Source organism: Plutella xylostella, chromosome 20 (genome assembly GCF_932276165.1).
Source record: "Plutella xylostella chromosome 20, ilPluXylo3.1, whole genome shotgun sequence".
Taxonomy (NCBI): Eukaryota; Metazoa; Arthropoda; class Insecta; order Lepidoptera; family Plutellidae; genus Plutella; species Plutella xylostella.
Genome location: NC_064000.1, coordinates 5,958,479 through 5,979,467, shown reverse-complemented (window position 1 = coordinate 5,979,467; position 20,989 = coordinate 5,958,479). Strand labels below are relative to the sequence as shown.

Sequence of the window (20,989 nt, the reverse complement as noted above, 5' to 3'; positions counted from 1 at the left end):
AAAGTTAAAGACCAATATAATTATTACAAACCCCATGAGATCGAAACCTAAAAATAGGTGCGACGACGAGCAAAGCGAGGAGGAGCGTGTTAGGTGCACATGTTCATCAAAACCAAAGCGGAGCGCAGCGAAGCGGAGCGGAGCGTTTTCCAAACAGCGGAAACAATACAAGGCACCAGTTTGCGCTATGTAGGGAGACGCTCCGTCAAAGTTAAAGCCAAACGAATATTATTACTTTGTATTAACCTATGCCATAGCATTATTAGGCTATTCAAGATTTGGCAATACCATTATTAGGCTAAACAATGTTATGCGAAATAACTTTTTACTAAACGAGATTTATGCCATACGATTTTCGGCGTAACGAGACTTTGACCAAACGTTACTATGCAATACGAGATTAGGCAAATAAATCTTATGCCATAAAAGGTAGAACCTTGTGAAATACGCTCGACTCACGCAAGTGAGTGAATATGCGGCACAGCGAAGTTGAAAAATTTTCACACCGTTAGTCAATTCACAAAATCAAGTACAAGCCAAGGTAACAAACAAAAAAAAAATACAATTCTTGGAGGCGGTTCATTAATTATTTTTTTATTTCCTGGAAAATCTAAAAAGAACAACAGTAACATAAATATAACATATTGAGTCGTGTAACATGGAGGTAACACAAGAGGGTCAAAAGTAACGTAAAATGTTACTTTTGTAACATTCTGGCAACGCTGTTGTGTTGTGTGAAACGGCGGGAACCGTGGCTCTGACTCGTAGTCTAGAATAGCTGGCTGTAAGAGAAGCATCCATAGACGGTGCATTAAAAATAATTTAAAAAATAACAAAGTGCTTTGTTTTTAATATTGAGTGATAAATAGTTAAAAACTGACAAAGAAAAGTAAACGGAGAGAACTTTACTGATACCGGTGTTTTTAATAAAATTGTGGTCAAAATGAATATTTTTCTATCGAAGTTCAAGTGGCAGAATGGGACAAGAATCAATCAGTATTTGTTCGCGATTCTCAGTAAGTTTATATTGGTTTAGTTTTTATTATAATACTTCATACAAACTTAATCATGAGTGTTCTAAACTCTACCTACCTACTTCATTCATAATTTTCTATTTTAGAGAAACTACAGTCTCATTTTTAACATCACAGTACCGCTTATTTTTAGAAAAACAAAAGCATATTTTTTTCCTGATACATTACAACTACCTACCTATCTGTGTACAAAAGCTATATCTACAAGACTGCATTTTCATTTATGTAGCTTTTTAACTGTCAGGTTCTTTGCCTATCTATCTAGTGGAAGTTAACTATGTGGGTAGATGTTAGGCACAATAGATACCGATATGATATTTTTTGCATAAATCCCTGTGGCTAATTTAAATTTAAACGTAGTTCCTGAAGTGCCTAATTTCAATTTTATTCTGACCATTCGCGGATTTAAATTGGTTCGGCGCCTTTACCTTAGGGTGGGCTATTCAATTAGTCACAAAAACCTACTAATAATTTACCCATACATAATATGATAGCAATAACTGTATGTGCACTTATATGAATAAATACCAAACTGGCTAAACAAGATTCTGAAAATCTAAAATTTAAGAGTGGCATTTTATTATTGTTCGAGCTGCTGTACCTATGTAAGCTAGTTGTAAGGCCAGTAGACCTGTCATTCAGAAAAATAACATCACAGCTTGTATTTTTTTTTTATAAGTACTTAGTCAGGCACCTGCTATTGCTATTGCTGTTGATAATATTATAAAAATATTTTAACTGTAGAGGTATAATACTTACTTGCTAGGTATATGTGGGTACATTATGTTCACGACTCCTGACCGACTAACTGTATTGCCTGAAGGGGTTTTCAGGGGTTCCACTAATCGCTGCATATTTTGTACCCTATCGCCATTTTTGTATGAGTATGCACTTAGGTGCACATCTAGAATAAAGAGTAATTTATCCTAGTTATTTTTTGACGGCGAAATAACGTGCAGGTTACGTAAGTACGTAGGCTACGGCGGAACCCCGATTGAATAGGTGAGACTTCCTCTCATACCTGGCCTGTTTCTCTGCCTATCCCGAAGATAATGCTATTAGAATTAAGTTCGCCTATGTACAAATTTATTATGTGCAATAAATAATTTAATATTAAATAATAATATCCTGACAAACACGGAAACAAAGTATTAATTGCATTAAATTTACAATTTAATTGGATAATTCAAATTCAAGATAGTAACTTATTTCCGATTTTTTTAAAACCTGTTTTTGTTTTTTTGTAGACTAACTATATTACGATTATACTTAGGTCATATAGCTTTTTAGGACGAATAGCTTTTTTATTACATAATCGCTCCCCTGGTTAATCTTCAGTTTCACTGGTTAACCCTCAAGTTTATCTTCACATCACACCTACATTAGCCTACACCCCAATTATAGTAGCAAATTAGAAATTTAATCGTTTTCAAAGAGCAAAATAAAATTAAATGTAGAAAAGATAAAAACTAATTTAACAGCTGACTTAAATCTATTTTTAACAAACGAACCTAGTTAAAGGTTACCACTACAATTAATAGACATGATAAGATAGGTAGGTACGTACTAATACTTACCTACTTCGATGATTTTAGGCCATGCATAAGTGACAAGGAAAATTAACTAAATACTCGATAGAAGAGAATCGTGGAAAATATTGTGGTTTGTAAAGTATCATTAGATATTCATTAGAGAATCTCAGATAAAAAAACCTAAGTAGGTACTTACTTCATTCATTAATTGTTTTGTAAATAAACATTAATGAAGACAACATTATAACATTTATAATAATAATAGACGACCGAATGGCGTAGTGGTTAGTGACCCTGACTACTGAGCCGATGGTCCCGGGTTCGATTCCCGGCTGGGGCAGATATTTGTTCTCGGGTCTTGGATGTGCCCGTAAAATGGCAATAGGCCCGCCCCCTATTACATTGGGACTAACATAACACTCTGGCGAAAAGTGGGTGCAGCAATGCACCTCTGCCTACCCTGCAAGGGAGTACATTAGTACAAGGCGTGAGTGCGTGTGTATTTAAATATAAATGTCCTAAGTAGGTACGTATACATGTATATACAATATACATGGGTCAAAAAGGAGGGTTTTAGGTTATTTTGAAATTTCTAAAGAATATTGATAGTTTTGGGGCAGGCCTAAATTAGGCACCCAAATGTTGCCTGGAAGAGATTGCTATTCCAAAGGTATCTACATACGCATACAAATTATATTAAATGGTCCAAATTATATACGAAGCTAAGATACAGGATGTTACAAAAAAAAAACATTCTCCATCGATGCTTTCTTGGTCACTTGACTTTGTAGTTTTACCCCCTGAGTACCTAACCTCCTTACGGCTTACTACATGTAGGTATACTACATGTATAATACCACTTTTGTAACAGCTTGTAAGTAGAATGATGCAGTTCTTAACATTTTTTCTTGACGGTTAAAAGATGTGCGAACCTACACGATCATTAATTATTATGTTAACTTATACATAAGTTACTCAGTAAGAACGTGTAAGTATTGATTGTACTTAGCCATTTTTCAGTCCAATTTGTTCCTGTCGATTTTTTTTCAGCAATTCATCATTCATTACATAATAGGACTTCATTCATTAAGTATGACGAATTGGTGAAAAAATTTAATGCTCTTTCGACGTAAGTACCTACGTAGGTTAGGTACATATATAGGTATATTATGTACGTTTGACGTAAAACATAGTTAGTTATTATACTTATACTATTCTGAGGTGCGATCACAGGATTCGATACTATTTTCGTCATTTTTACAGCTTTGTTGTCACAGATGTCCGTTCAGAGATATATGACTTATAAGTTCCGATACTCGTCAGTTCATCTTACTGCTATTGGAGGCTGGACCACCCTCCAATAGCAGTAAGACTAACGTCGTTGGATAGGTCTTGTCAATAGGAATAACTTTTGGATTGACAGCTTTGTTGTCACAGTCTACCGTTCAGAGATATATGACATATAAGTTCCGATAGGGGGTTAATCAAATATTTTTTGGGAAGAAAAATAATAGCTCTGGCGTTTCTTTAATTATTTATTATTATAATTACACAATCTACACTATCAGACGAGATCTGGGCATATTGGATGACAATAACTGACGATAAAAACAAAAAGGCAGCGGTGGAGGCGTATTCTGCCTCCAATAGCAGTAAGATGAGCTGACGAGTATCGGAACTTATAAGTCATATATCTCTGAACGGACATCTGTGACAACAAAGCTGTCAAAGCAAAAGTTATTCCTATTGACAAGACCTATCCAACGACGTTAGTCTTACTGCTATTGGAGGGTGGTCCAGCCTCCAATAGCAGTAAGATGAACTGACGAGTATCGGAAGTTATAAGTCATATATCTCTGAACGGACAACTGTAACAACAAAACTGTCAAAGCAAAAGTTATTCCTATTGTCAAGACCTATCCAACGACGTTAGTCTTGCTGCTATTGGAGGGTGGTCCAGCCTCCAATAGCAGTAAGATGAACTGATGAGTATCGGAACTTATAAGTCATATATCTCTGAACGGACAACTGTGACAACAAAGCTGTCAAAGCAAAAGTTATTCCTATTGACAAGACCTATCCAACGATGTTAGTCTTACTGCTATTGGAGGGTGGTCCAGCCTCCAATAGCAGTAAGATGAACTGACGAGTATCGGAACTTATAAGTCATATATCTCTGAACGGACGACTGTGACAACAAAGCTGTCAAAGCAAAAGTTATTTCTATTGACAAGACCTATCCAACGACGTTAGTCTTACTGCTATTGGAGGGTGGTCCCAGCTCCCATATATTTTTGCCCATCCTCTTTTTAATTACATTTTGTACTAACTCACAGACGTATGACAGGCTACTAAATACGTTTAGCGTTTGGTGAAATTCCACCTAACGTGGAAAAAACAAATGTCACTTTTGGAACTAACAAATTTGCCTTACATTTTGACAGTGACAGTTGACGATACCCAACGTAAACGGAGGTTTCGAATCTTATAATCGCTGCACTGCAAATTGGTTGTGTAGTGTAGTTTCGAAAATAGTATCGAATCCTGTGATAGACGTACTGCATCTGGAAACCGCTCTTTCGAATGGAACATTAAAATTTGTGCATATCCTCTTATGGTGTAAAAGTCTAAATTGCCTTCCTAAGCATCCGCCATTTAGCGTTGGTAGATTCAAGCAGGTACCCTCAAGATGTTTTCCTTCACCGTAAGATCTGCGCCACACGAAACAAAGGCTTTCTTGTAAAAGTCATGAAAATCTACAGGTTGCAAAAGTGGCATGTGCCTACAATAAGCTGAAAGGGGTTGCTTCAGGAAGTTTTTGTTCTAAGCCTTACGGAAATTGGTAAAAAAATGCTCCCTATCCCATAATAAAAACAAAAAAGTGACTATAACCATTGCCATTGCTTCTATGGGGAAGATTTATTAATTTAAGGGAATTTTTAAAACGTCGTCGAACAAAAATTTACCAGATTTACCCCCTGTGTCACCTCATTTCGGCTTTTTTTTTTAAGATTTTATTATCACTCCACAGACTTTATGTCCGTGCCTTTTTGAGAGATCAATATATTGTGAGAGTTTGGTTGTTTTTTATCTTCATCTTTTTACCTCATTTCGGCTTAGGTACTTAACTGCTTACCACTTTTGAAACACTCTGTATAAATTAATATGACTACTAGTTGGCCGAAAAATATACTTTCTTATTGTTGATGGTCTATGGCATAGACTCTATGCTAATTTGCAAACAAGGCCAGACATAGTAAGTTCAAGGTCGTCTAGAGCTGTGATAGCATTCTTTGGATAGCACGAGTGAAATCTGCGGGAGCACGCCCAGTTTCTCACTTGACAAGGTAAACCTACCTAATGTCTGTTTTTTATCTCAGATACTTAGACAGATTTTGAACGGTTCACCAACAGTCGATTGTCCCGCGATTAAGTGACTTATCGTTCTATTGGCGGGACAATCGATATTGTTCGGAAACTGTGGATTTAGTATTAAGTATACTTTATGAGATAAAAAACAGACTATAAAAGCATGAACAAGTCCTATTCGTGTCTCTGGTATCGATGTTAAATTTATCATAGGTTCATTTAAAAAAGCTCTAAACCTCAATTCAAAGCTGTTACTGCAGGTTCTATTTCAAGAACATAATAATGTAGGTACTTATATACCTACTTAATTCGATTGCGTTTTCTTGCATAATATAGGTAATCCAGTAGGTAGTTATTTGTATGTGTCTATATTTACACCACGACGAAGTTTGTAATAAAAATAGGTATCGTTTCATTGGAATTTTAATCAGCTTTTTCAATCACTTCGTTGTTATAAAGTAGTATCAACTAAACATAAATGCGTACAAAAAATGCTGGGCAATATTTCACTATCGAGACACGAGTTGAGTTAGGTCATCCAATCAATCTTACCGTCCCTTACCCACCTATTGATAAAATTCGTTTATCCTCAACCTTAATTATAAATATTTTTTGATAAGATGAAAACGATCCCAAATCGATTATATTATGATATGAATATGACAGTCGGCAGTCCTTTATTTTTCTTAAAATTTACAAAATATTATCCTGATTTCCAGGCTCTTGTTTTTGTTAGCATAAATGTAGTAGAGTAGACTTAATTGATATTTTCCCATTTATTTTTATTTTTTAAGTTAACATAGGTACCTAAGATCTTTGTCTACGTATAAAATATTTCTTATTTTTATAAGAAATATTTCACGGATATTAACATTTGAACTGGCTTTCCTCTCATGAAAAATGTGGCGCTTTTACCCGTAGAAGCGCGAAGCTACCACCGCTCCACTATACTACACTTTAGAAACATCCTATATAGTGTATAATCTTACGTAAAATAAAAAAAACAAGTACGTAGCGACGCATACAAAACTTGTTTAGGTACTTCTGGAATTCCGCTAAACCCGATTCGATGGCAAGTTCAGTAACCGAGCTGTATTAGGAAAGGTTTTTTTTAAATAAAAACAAATGCTGAGCAATCAGCGCATTCGTACCTGACTGACCCTTTATGTTGTTGTTTGAGTTCACTCCCCTTGACTGTAGCATGGACTATATCAACAACTCATCAGCATGTAATGACCCAATGCTGCACATAGGCCGCTCCCAAAAAGCGCCCCAACACTCTGTCCTTGGCCTTCCTCATCCAGCCACTACCGGTTAACATGTCCAGGATAGTTGATCCTGTGCACCACTAACTAATCCTACTCCAATATGTTACCAATTATCCATCCTAACTAATATTATGAATGCGAAAGTAACTGTGTCTGACTGTCTTTCTGTCTGTCTGTCTGTTACTCTTTCATGCCAAAACTACTGAACGGATTTGAATGAAATTTGGTACACATACGGTCTAGACCCTGGGAAAGAACATAGGCTACTTTTTATCCCGGAATTCCCACGGGAAAACTTTTTAAGGCGAAGCGAAGCGCGCGGGAACAGCTAGTAAGTACATAAAGCTACCATTTTATTAACCAGTGCCTATCTCTCCAACAGTTACCATACCTCTCCTGAGCTTCGGCATGGTGCAAGGCTGGCTCTCCCCCATGATCACCGTGCTCAAGTCCCCCTCCTCCCCCGTCCCCTTCACCGCCGGGGATATCTCCTGGATGACGTCAGTGACGTATATCACGGCCATAGTGGTCGGGGCTCCCATGGGATACCTGACCGATCGGTATGGGAGGAAGTTTATGACGCTCGCGACTACTGCGTCGTTGATTGTGAGTTTTATTTTTATGTATTTGATAATATTGTACTCCTAGCTGAAATTCAACGATGGCGGCTAATCTCATTGAGACAAAAGTCACTGGGAGTCGATTGTAGTGCCCAAGTGTGTGCGCAGTGCACACTGCACAGGGGCTCTCTCTGTTCCATTACGGACGGCTTCCACGCGATGCTGCGCAAAAGAGCAGCATCCATGATGCAGCATTGTTTGCATCACATACTCATCCAGTATTTATTAACTGGAAAACAATAAAGCCAAGATATTGTGGTTTGACTCAAAGAAAGTAATTTTTTCCATAAAATTAAACGGCATTTTTTCTAAATCTTATCTTGTTTACTTACAATGTTGTTGAATGAGCCGTGGAAACTGAAAAATTTAATCAATTGGATTTGTTAAAAGTAGCTCTTTCAAATTAATTTTATGTCGTAAAATCTTGAGACTTTAGCCAGGTACCTACTCTGGTAGGTACAGTATCATAATCACTCTCGTAATCAATAAAAAGTTTGGACTTTGTAACGCTATTAAATCGTCTGTCGTTAAAATGAATTTTATTGCCAATCAGGCCATCCATCAAGAATTAAAATGATCTTTGGTCCAATGGAGTATATACTTAGATTCCCAGTGTTATACCTGGAACCTAACCTTTAATTCCCTTTTATAAAGGAAGTCTGAGTAACTATGAGTACACTTTATAGGTACTATAGGGCTGCTTAACTACTCATTCATTTCACATCAAAATTCCCATTATCTACTTATCCCCTGCAAATCCCTCCCCTTACCGACAAGAACTTTGCCTCCCAAGTAAACTCCAGATCCTCCACAGCTCTACTGGTCCATCAAGCTGTTTAGCCTCCGTCCCTGGGCGCTGGTTTTGGCGCGCGCCGTGGCCGGCGTGCCCTGCTCCGCGTGCTACATCGTGCTGCCCATCTACCTGAAGGAGATCAGCGACATCGACCTGAGAGGCTTCATGGGCTCGCTGCTTATTATGAACAGGTATGGGACCAATCCACCAGTTTTTATAGCTATCTTCTTTGTCATAAACTGCCTCTGTGGTCTAGTGGTAGATGACCCAGAGGTCCCGGGTTCGATTCCCGGGTGGGACCATCAATTTGTGTTTCTAAATTGTGGTTCTAAGTTTGGTTAGGACATAGAAGGCTGATCACCTGATGTCCGAAACAGTGAAACGATCCATGCTGTCGGATGGGCATGTAAAGCAGTCGGTCCTGCGCCTAGCTCTCTCCAGTCGTGTCGGTCAATCCGTCCCATTGGGCTATGAGAGTGATGGAACAGAGAGTGCTCCTGTGTACTGCGCACACACTTGGGCACTATAATCTACTCCTGCGTATCTAGGCTGATCTCAATTGAGATTGGCCGCCGTGGCCGATATTCGGCTAGGAGGACATTAGCATCATTATTAGCTTCTTTGTCAGCCAATAGCCAAAGAACGCCACGTGACGCTCTATCCTCAACTTTCGCCATAATGCAACTGCCAGCTGGTTTGAGGTCGATGAGAGGTTTTTAGGCACAGCGGACTGCAGTCCAGAAGAATCCTAATAGCCCTACAGCGCTATTAGGATTTTTTGGCGAAGGTGACAGGCTCAGCAGTCTCGCTCTTTAGAAGCCTTCCAAATCCAGCTCGTAAGCACCCCCTGGTGCATGTCGCGGTGGTCCCCGCGCCCTGGGCGCTGGTGCTGGCGGCCGGCGTGCCCTGCTCCGCGTGCTACATCGTGCTGCCCATCTACCTGAAGGAGATCAGCGACATCGACCTGCGCGGGTTTATGGGCTCATTGCTTATTATGAACAGGTATGGGACCAATCCGGCAGATTTTATAGCTATCTTCTTCGTCAGCCAATAGCCGTCCTCTTCTGGAATCAGGCTACACCCAAGGAATGCCATGTTACGCGCTCTATCCTCAACTTTCGCCATAATATCACTGCCAGCTGGTTTGATGTCAATGAAAGGTTTTCGGCACAGCGGAATATAGGTCTAGGATTCTTCGGCTCAGGCTTTTTCTTACCGCCAGCTAGCATCATATCAATCAAAGGTTTTCGGCTCAGATGCCTATACCATACCGCTGCACCTTAGAAACTGACATAATTTGTATGGATCTGAAGGATTTTGTGCAGATAAGCGGTGCTGCTTAAGGAATGTTGATAATTATGTCGGTAGTGGTGGTAAGACAGCTCGGCCAGGTTTCTTTGGCGTTTTTAATAGTTCTTACAGAGCTTTAGAAGAGAAGACGCATAATATATTCAGCTAGTAAGTAGTTACCCCCTGGTGCATGTGTGTGGTCCCCGCGGCCCTGGGGCTGGTGCCGGCGCCGCGTGCTACATCGTGCTGCCCATCTACCTGAAGGAGATCAGCGACATCGACCTGCGCGGGTTCATGGGCTCGCTGCTTATTATGAACAGGTTTGTTACCAACCCACCAAGTCATAGGCCTTTGTCATCCAGCCACTGCCAGCTAGTATCATATCAATCAAAGGTTTTCGGCTCAGATGCCTATAGCTGCCATACCGCCGCACCTTAGATACTGTCATAATTCTTATGGATCTGACAGATTTGGTACACATAAGCGATGCTGCTTAAGGAATGTTGATGTGTCGCTGGTGGTAAGACAGCTGACCAGGCTTCTTAGGATAGTTCTTATAGAGCTCCAGAAGCCATCCAAATCCAGCTAGTAAGTCCGCCCTGGTGCATGTCGCGGTGGTCCCCGCGGCCCTGGGGCTGGTGCCGGCGCCGCGTGCCGGCGTGCCTGCTCCGCGTGCTACATCGTGCTGCCCATCTATCTACCTGAAGGAGATTAGCGACATCGACCTGCGCGGGTTCATGGGCTCGCTGCTTATTATGAACAGGTTTGTTATCAAGCCATCTATTATTCTTCAAGCCATTGTCTACAGCTGAGGTGGCTTAACAATCGACGTATGCCACGGTCGACTCATCCAGCTGGATCAAAATGATTTGGATCAAAATTTCTGCATGGGCAGTTTAATAATAAGTAAGTTAGTCTGTGTCTGCTAGGCTATAAGCTAAGAAGAAAGTCCTCTATAGTTCGGAAAACCTATCTTCCATGCTTAAGAAGAAGCAGACTGGCTATTCTATCACGAACACAAACTCTATAGTAGAGTCTATAGGCGCCGACATATTAAGAGAATAATTCACCCGTAGTCAAGAAACTTGGCTTGCTTCAAGACGCTATAGAAGACGCACATAATTTTATTTCAGCCAGCCAGTACCCAATATGATAATAAATAAAAACGTGCGTTCATATAATATTTAATGTTCAAAAGATATACAAATCATCACGTGGCGGGACAACGTAACCTTTTCGGTGTTGTTGTGGCGGCAACCTGTTTTAACTTTGAGAATCCTTAAACTTGCTTTATGGATGACTCAGCCAAGGCAAACTGGGTTCGAGTTAATATACTTTGGCCAATTTATAGTATGATATAACTAGTTTGTTGATGTATGTTGTTAAGGGTGTGACTGTGGCCTTTGATATCAATACTTTTATGTGAGTTTAATGTGATATAAAATAACATCATAGTCAAGTTAATTGTTACATGTCTTTTAAGCCAACAAAGAGGCAATCAATGCGATAATACCTTATCAACAAATTATTAAAAATAGATAAGCTAAGAGAAACAGTTAGTGTAACGACTAGCACATGACTAAATTGAATAACTAATAAAAGACTCATCATCCGCAGTAAATGTGTATCAAAGAACATAAGTAGGTATATTATACTCCGCTAACATAAGGTGATGTTTATGGTGGCAATGACTTTGGCTATGACATTCTTCCGTAAAATTGGAGCATGCGACAAAAAAACCTGATCATTTTACGACGTGCACCAAGTAGGCTAGAAGATAAATACCACGGACCAAAACCGCAAAAGAATCATTAAATTAGGTATGCCAATGACACGGCTAACGTGGTTTTAATATATTTAATCGTAAAAATATGTAATTGTAACAATAAAGTCCATTACTATCGGTGTAATGTGTGTGTGAGCAGCTGTGGGTTCTGTGCCCTATCTTGAATATGTTGGTTACTTCATCAACAATGCGTTAGCAGTGCGTTAGTCAAGAGTTAGAATACCAACATAAGTTTTATTATGTTATTTAGCTTATCCGTTGGCGTATATTCATTAATGTTGTAGGTACTGAGGAGAAAGTAGGTAGAAGGTATTTTCATTGTTTTAAGAATCACAATAATATTAACTTCTAATAAGGCAACCGGAAATCTGAGACAGATAAGCGATGCTGCGATTATTGGTTACTATTGTGTCGGTTGTGGCTGGTTTGAGCTTGAGTTTGAGTTTTGAGCTTTCATAGGTATGTATACCTAAGCTGTCACTGGAGAAGTTTGCCGTCAAACCTCTTCAACCATCTCTTAACCCCTGGTATCTTCCGCAGGAACATCGGCTACCTGCTGAGCTACATCTGCTGCGACTTGCTCGACGCAACGCTGGTGCTGTGGATCGGGCTGCTGGTGCCCACGGTGACCTTCTTCGTCTTCCTCTTGATGCCTGAGACCCCTGAGTTCCTGGTTAAACAGGGGAAGATTGAGGTGAGATGGGATTTATAGTCTAGACATAACAGAGTTTCTTTTCATAATCATCATTCGGTCATCGTGACGAGCAGTTGGAGTAGTGGTTAGTAAATATCTATAAAATATTTATGTATGGAGATCTAGGGTAGGTAGGTTTGCGTAAATTTTGATACCTTCATTAAAACTGAATTTAAAAAATATTAAAATTATTATTATGTTGTGTCTTTACCATCACGGGACCATGGGGTCCCGGGCATTTGGAAGGCGTGCATGGGGCCGAAGCCAACACGTAGAGGCCCGTTTGACAACATTAATCTATATGAAATGTGACACCAACCGACGATTTTCCCTGTGTATACTATAGAGTAAACCCAAGGAAAATCCCCGGTTAGTGCAGGAATATTGTAGGATATGGAGAAAACTAATACAGGGTTATGGAAGGGGGTGCTAAATGGACTGTGGGTAACTGGGACTATGGCCCCTGCCTGACCTATATGTTTCACACACGGATAAAAAGGCAGGGGGTGACTCGCACACACAGTAAATGGGCCCCCCAAAACAGTCGCTAGCACATAACAGTGACGTAGCAACAAGGGGGCAACATGGCATGAGGTGCTAAGGATGGAGAGGTATTCCACGGCTCTCAGGACAATCGCGTGATCGGTCAAGATCCCTACAAGCACCTTACTGGGTAATACATCCTTCCTCGAGCATTGCTGCTCTAGCGGTACACCACTCAAGCCAGCCAATGAAGGCAAGCAGGAGGTGGGAGATCCTGATCCTCGTCAGTGTTCACTCTGGACAACCAATAAAGGCAAGCCAGAGATGAGGAACAGGGGTTCTCCCCGGCATCGGGTGGGTGGGGTCGCTAATGCCCAACAGCTCGCCACAAGCTGCCCTGCCGCATTATTATTATTATTATTATTCAGTTTTAATGAAGGTATCAAAATTTACGCATACCTACATTACCTACCCTAGATCTCCATACATAAATATTTTATAGACATTTATAAGACTATTATTGTGTTTCTTAGTAATTCATGTTTCCAAGTCTGTTTTGTACAAAAACAAAGCATTTGCGGTTTTAGCATAACTAAATAATAAGAAACAATCAATGGATGCGATTTTAGTGTTTTGTTTACAATTTATCCGGTATCAATAATAGACGTCTGTGGGTCAAAAATGCACTTTTAAAAACTAGCTTGACGAGTCGGAAAATGCAGTTTTGAATATAATTGGCTGATCGAATAGTAGACTTTCCGCAGGATGAAATTTTATCAGTGAACTCCCTGAACGCAGGTCCATGTAACCGAAATAGGTACTAAATAGCTTTCATCATCGGCCAAAAAACTTCTATCCCATACCTACTGCTTGGTCCCATAACAAAGTCATTTATTTATTTAAGTATACTTTTATTGCACAATTTGCAAAAGTAGATGTACAACCAGGTGGACTTAATGCTAAGAGCATTCTCTACCAGTCAACCTGCAGGAGGTTAAGGAGCAGAAAGTAGAAAAGTGCAAAAAAACACCAAAGTAAGTTAAGTTAAGTAAGTGTAGTTAGGTACCTGGTAGGTAAATTCACCGTCCTTCAGGAAGTTTATTGATGAAATTCCACCCTGTATGCCTACTCCACTGGAATGTTGTTGTAACTACTTACTTATATTTTTTGTTATGATGTCATTTTATAGGCAAGAAATAATTTGCTAGTTCCGTCCGCAAAACCACAACGATGTTGTAAAATTATCAAGTAGACAAAAATAAACTTTGATCTTGGGGAATCTTGGCCGTCGTGATTAACTTAACTATATAGGTAGTAGGTACAAAGCCTACTAATATTACTATAGCACTAGGTAATCTAGGTATCTGAAGCGTCCGTAGTCGAGTGGGCCTCAGTGATCGTAACTGATCGCTGAGGTTAAGCAACAACTGACACGGTCAGCCATTGGATGGGTGACCAATTTCAAGTGGTGCTTTTCTGGACGCTTCCGTGCTTCGGACGGCACGTTAAGCTGTGGGTCCCGGTCGCTGCTTCGGCAGCAGTCGTTAAGCCTAGTCAGAGGCCTTCGGGCGGCTTGAAAACATCTGACAGTCGGGTTGTCCACTTACCCGACAACTCTCTCAGCACAAGCTTGCTTGTGTTGGGGTCCACCAACCCGCACTTGGCCAGCGTGGTGGACTAGGCCTAAACCCTTCCTTAATTGGAAGGAGACCCGTGCCCCAGCAGTGGGGACGTAATGGGTCGTGATGAATCTATTAGGTATACGTATAAAAGTTTAGGCACTGTTCAACTCCGACTGAAGCTGCCCATAAGAGTCTAGGGGAGGGGGTGATTGTATAAGGCAAAGTATGGAGAGGTTAGGGATAGAAATGGAAGGGATGGGAACTGGGCTGATTTCACATTCGCGCCTATTCTATTCTTTTCTGAGGGGGGCGAAGCTCCTGCACCTACGTGGCTTTCTCGAGTAAAACCTTTATACATATCCCATTATTCCCATTCACATATCCCATTAATGTATTATTCCCTCATGTTCCAGGAAGCGAAGTCAGTGCTGGCCTGGCTGCGTGGTGTGCCGGCGACCGACCCCGCGCTGGAGAGAGACATCGACCAGGCGGTGAGGGTCGAGAAGAAGACGCAGGCCGATGACAAGACCGCTTGGGGTATCATTTGTAAGTCAAGTACATAGATAAAGAAAAGAAAACGCATAGCAAAAATAATGGTATTGTAAGCCGAAAAGGGGTTCACGAATGTTCAAAAGTTGCTGAACAAATCTTGTTCATAATGACGAGCTGAGTCATCCCGCTTCGGTTTAATAGGTATACCGGTATACCACTTTTGCAACAACCTGTAGAATATTCGCAGAAGACAATTTTAGGTCCCCTTGAAGGTGCGGGGTGAGGCGCAGGAGGTATTTCCATATCAAACTGAGATGCCATTATGATGATATTGATGCTGCTGAAGGATCTTCAATCTCCTACCAACAATTCAGCATCCCCTTTTACTCTTCCCATCACTTATGGATATACACTGGACCTTTGCTTTACTTTGTTTTCTTATTTATTGAGTTAAATGTGTGCAAGGACCGCCAACCTCTAACCCGCCACCTTTCCCCTTCCAGTGCGCGACCCAACAACCTTCAAAGCGTTCATCATAACCCTCGTCATCAAGATCACGCAGCAGTTCGACGGCTACCTCATCGTGCTCATCTACGCGTCCATGGTGTTCGAGAAGGCGTCAGAGTCCATCAGCCTGCAGCTCAGCCCCAACAAGCAGGTCATACTGATAGGCGTGGTGCAGCTTCTGGGGTCGGTAGCTGCTACGTGTATTGTGGAGAAGACTGGGAGAAAGGTATGTGTATTGGCACGGATTTGATACCGTAGTGAATTATTAGAACGCTTCCTTCTTGCAAACCACAGATAGGTATCTAGACTACAGGTAGCCCTGTAGAACCATAATTAGTTTTGCAGCTAAAAACGGATCGAAATGAACAATCGAATGTTCCCCATCAGTATGTAGGTACCCAATCGATAGACCTAACGATAGCTCATTTGCTGTAATACTACTGGCTACCAGCGATGCTATCGATAGTATTGACGCTGGAGTCTATCAGCCTGCAGCTCAGCCCCAACAAGCAGGTCATCCTGATAGGCGTGGTGCAGCTGCTCGGGTCGGTAGCTGCCACGTGCATTGTGGAGAAGACTGGGAGAAAGGTATGTGTATTGGCTAGGAGCTAGGACTTGTCACCGTGGTAAAAGGGTTAGTCGAGCTGAATAGCGTTGAATAGCCGAAAGATACAGTTGATAGTATTGCTGTTAAAAAGAAAGAAAATGTTTATTCAATTCAGCAAACTAAACTAAACTATAGATAGGCTGTATCGATAGGATATGGATAGTGGTTTGGACTATCGGGGAGCAACACTTATAATTAATTCTTACTTACCACTAATACAAAAATTCAAATTGTGGGATCAATTTATGAAACTTCATGTAACTGCATCAAACTGCATTTGGACACCAGAATCTGTGGTAACGGTAAATCTTATGCTAATGAAAAACTTCAGTCATTCATCTTCCTTTAAGTCGTTCCTATTACGTAAGTTACTCATAATTCATTGTATTGTTAATTTAATTTCTTTGTTCTTAAAACACGTAAGCTATGCTAATTGATTTAAAAACTATCTTTTCAAGGTTAGAACATTCGCGAAAAATAAATTATTTTTATTTTATGCAGCTGCTAGGTATTTTCATAACAAAGAAACTAGGTATTTAGTCCATGCTTTCCATGTGAAATTCCTTTATTCATCGCAAATCGTATATACCTAACATTTTCTGTCAATTTTCTGATGAACGTAAATTTTTTTATGGACTGGTGTACCAAAAATTGGCAACAGATAACCGATATTTATGAATGGGCGGCCTGTTTTAGCACCCCACCTCTGCCTCCAGCCCAGACCATTAGTAAAAGGCTTATGTTCAAATATGAAAAGAGCTGATCCTCAAATCACAGCAAACAACCCTGTTTCATTGATCTGAAAACACACCACTACAAACAAAATAATAATATGCGCAATAACTTACGTTAACAATATTTTCCTTGTATGTGTCTTGACTATCCAGTAAATTCCAGTATTTCTGATTCTTTTAGTTCTCGGTACGGTCTATCTATCTAGTTTCCTTATTGTTATCAATAACCATCTTCATTCATTCAAGTCTTTACCAATTTTGCGTGTTGATAGTAAGGACTTGACTTAATTTGATAGTCGAACCGTGACAAATTGCAATCAGAATCACAGGCAATGCCATTAAAACTGTACATAATTTGAATCAACCTGCATTATCGGGCCAACACTGGGTCTCTATGTGTGGGTAGGAAAATGGCGCTAAACTGTTTTCATTCACAAAATGTAGGTATTCATTCAACGTTAGAAGGAAGGAAAGAATAATGCAAAGTTGTATTTTATTTTCTGTTTGCAAAGTAGATTAATTCATACCAGAAATCTAACTAAATTAGTCCAGAAGAATGGTAGTTCAGAAAGGCTGCTGTAGCTTATACATTTTTGCAACTCCTTTCGTATGCTATCATAAATCATCATCAGAAAACAATCGTTACTGCTTAGAAGGGCCCCTTACATGGCTCTTGAAAGCATAATCTACTCCCATGGAGCCATCAGGCACCCTCAGAACAAAAGGGTCACATCTCACAAAGAACCCCTTTCATTCTGGGGATCCGTCGATCACCCAACGTAACTCAATCCCTACCCTACCAAATAACTTCCAACTGCACAAATAGCCCATTTTGTTCAGTTAGGCTAGCACGGGTCGCAATAAAATAGTTCTCCGTCGCGCTCGCTCTGAGGCTGCGTGATGTGATGTGAGTGAGCGCGATGCGAAACTTGTCTCACGTTTTAATTTGCGCTCCGTGCTAGCCGTTTTGGGGATCCGATCACCCAACCTAATCCAACCAAATCTCTTCCAGTTGCTCCTAGTCTCCACGTCGCTGGCCATGGGGGTCAGCATGGCTCTGCTCGGCAGCTGGTTCTACGTGACGTCGGTGGGCGGCTGGCTGCCGGGCTGGCTGCCCGTGCTGGCCATGTGTGCGTGTATCTTCGCAGACGCGGCTGGGTTCCAGCCTGTCTCGTATATTATTATCACGGATTTGTTCACTTTCCAGGTTAGTTGGATTGGGCGTAATAACTAATAACTGTACCAATATGACCAAACGGTAATAGAGTTGCTTGTTAAAAGTGAATGAAGAATTTTGCCTCTATCCACCCTTAAACAAACAACAAAACTAGCTAGTGGTTGGATGAGGAAGTTCGAGAACAATTCTATCGCGCTACATGGGAGAAGCCTAAGTCCAGCTGCCTTACAACCACCAACACATTATTAGCAGTTGACAATCCTAAAGCAGCCTGATGAAGGAATGCTAATCAGCGATAGTTGTACTGTAGCAGCAGTGGATGATCTTTAGCTTCTTAAACATTTTTTCACGAACAAAAAATCTATTCCAATCGGCCCATCTATTCCTCAAATGCTCAAGTTTTTCTTTATCAATCCCCAGCTCCGCGGCACCGTGTCATCCTTCGCGAACATCAGCGCAAAACTCAGCAACTTCGTGCAAATGAAGTGGTTCACGGCCGTCAGCGAGCTCATCGGCATCCACTGGACCTTCGCCTTCTTCTCTATAGTCAGCCTCTTCGCCTGCTTCTACTCTGTACTCTGTTTCCCAGAGACCAGACACAAGACTGTGGATGAAATCTACCAGAAGCTGTCGAAACGGAAAGAGGAAAAGACGGATTCTGTACCCTGACTGACTTGCTGAGCGATGACTCTGATTTGGTTTTTAAAATGGCGTTGACGCGATTTGATTCATTTGTGTTGGTGTGACCAGTGTGCTTTGGTGCGCTGTTTGACTGGCTCTGTCCCAGAGACCAATAGTAGCGTTGTAGTTCGGCGGTGTCAGCCAATCGCAGATCAGCATCAGCACTCAATGTCAGCTTAAGCGCTCTTGTGATTGGTTGGGGAGTTAAAAATCTATCAAAATGACAATAATACCGACTTGGATCGAGTTATTGGTGCTGTTAACAGGTTTTGACATTTAATATTGCTGCTATTTTTATGGAGAACTCTTAAACCGATACTAAAAACTTTTATTTATTTGCGGCTGTGTTGACTTAAAAATGTGATAAGATAGGTATAATCGAAAAAAACTTGGTTCTCTGTTCAAAGTACTTACATACTTACTAAATACATACCTAACTATTTTTAATCATTTAAAAAAATGCCTTTATAGTAAATTTGTGAATGTATATTTTTAATACTTTATTATAATTAGGATCTTTTCTGTTTGCCATAATTTAATGTTTACTTTATTAGTCATAGGTACTAGTTATAAAATAAGAATAAAGGTATAACCAGGTAAGTTTTGAGCCGAAATCAATGGTAAAACTAAGACTCTTACATAAAGGTCAGCAATGCTAGGAACTACAGGATGTTTCAAAACTGGTATAGTTAGCCGAAAGGGGATGACTAATGGGGTTATTCTAAACCACTTTCGTTCTAACTAGTTATGAATTTTGGAAAAAAAACAGTCACACGGTAAAAAAGCTACGTGAGCTATACCGTCTTTGTATTTTTAAACATTTTTTACCTCTAGAGACAGTACCTACTTAAGTACATTTTTTAAAATAAGAACTGAGTAGATTCAAGAATCTCATTTATCATTATTATTGTTAGGAAAGTTTGTTATATCCGTCCAGTAACATTGTGATAAGTACATAAGGTAACGATAATATAATAATACTTACTGTAACGAAATAAATAACTAGTTAGATATATATAAGTAAATACTTATTATACATCTATTTTTGTCTTTATTTAGTAGGTACACTCTTAGATAAGTTTAGAAGATCCCAAAAATTATTTTATTCTTTTGCCTGCAGGTAACGGGTACTTACTAGGTACAAACAATATTTTTAATAATACAAACCTCGTTAAATTAGTATAATATCTACATTATATGAATTTATAAGAAATTACAATTTATTATTATGTAGTCTGAGCCTATCTGAAACCTAGTTAAACATTGTGAGATATGGCGTTTCGACTTTCTCCGTGTTCGGCATCATAAGGGTCACAGTGACAGTTAAATAAAGTCCATTTTTCTCTCCACCTTTAATTTGCAAGGTGCGGGTGCCTATATAAATAGAGTGAGTCGCCCGCGCGCCTCAGTTGGTTTTTGATTTTTGAAGTGAACACTTCGGCAAAATGGCTCAATGTAGCCACGGTTCTCGTCGGCTTCGCTCCGACGGGGAAAAATATAATATTGAATTTGCGGAGTCCTCGCTGCCGGGAGCTGTAGCGTGATGCGGACCAGGCGGCGCGGGGCCTGCCGGCTGCTGCACACGCAGCCATTGCTGAGGATTTCGCAACGAAGGTTTGAGTTGATAAGCCGTGAGTAAAATGCTATTATTTACTGCTTTTAAAAGCTCAGCCACTGGTCATAATGCTCCGGGGCTTGGGGTTTTTATCCCACGCAGTAGGGTCCGATTCAATAGTCGTGGTGATGATTGATCACATATTCCGGTCCTACTAGTGGCGCTTGAGCTAGATACTTACATTAATGACCGCTTTAAGTAAAGCATATGTTAATTTTATACAGGAAAAAAATATAAAAATATATTTTTCTACCCTCAATTTCTAATATTTTTAGAAAACAGTTGATAAAAACTTTGCTATTACAATAATGCACTTGATTATAGCTTATGTAAGGCTTTACAAACAGGAGCTTTCCAGGACCGTCATAGGATTTTTTACAGGAAGCACGTGGCTCCGAGTTTCAGTATGTTGAGACATTGTGGCATGTGCGGCGAGTAATGTGATCCGCCGGTACCTACCCGCTGAGGGTAGGCAGGCCGATTCGGTGAAATTGAAGTTTCGTGTAACCTGCACCCGGCCCTATGCTCCTGCGCTGGCCGCCGTCTCGTGGCACCTGCATCGCAGCGTACACCCGGCCCTGCGCTCCTGCCCTGGCCACCGGTTCGTGCCACCTGCATCGCAGCATACACCCGGCCCTGTGCTTCTGCGCTGGACGCCGTCTCGTGCCACCTGCATCGCAGCGTA

At 40.5% G+C, this 20,989-nt stretch overlaps 1 protein-coding gene across 1 annotated transcript; it reads left to right on the top strand.

Moving 5' to 3' along the window:
- Positions 1-727: 727 nt before the first annotated feature.
- LOC105384666 (facilitated trehalose transporter Tret1) lies at positions 728-19,587 on the top strand. The gene is made up of 8 exons (XM_048628249.1): positions 728-1,016; positions 7,586-7,809; positions 8,638-8,807; positions 12,233-12,386; positions 14,905-15,037; positions 15,487-15,716; positions 17,844-18,038; positions 18,429-19,587. Exons 1-8 carry the CDS (start codon positions 944-946, stop codon positions 18,675-18,677), a joined length of 1,428 nt encoding a protein of 475 aa, XP_048484206.1. The 5' UTR covers positions 728-943; the 3' UTR covers positions 18,678-19,587.
- Positions 19,588-20,989: the final 1,402 nt, after the last annotated feature.

Coding starts and splice junctions, on each gene's coding strand:
- LOC105384666 (XM_048628249.1), top strand. CDS start 944: ATGAATATTTTTCTATCGAAGTTCAAGTGGCAGAATGGGACAAGAATC. Junction 1,017..7,585: donor GTATTTGTTCGCGATTCTCA/GTAAGTTTATAT, acceptor TCTCTCCAACAG/TTACCATACCTCTCCTGAGC. Junction 15,038..15,486: donor GACCGCTTGGGGTATCATTT/GTAAGTCAAGTA, acceptor TTCCCCTTCCAG/TGCGCGACCCAACAACCTTC.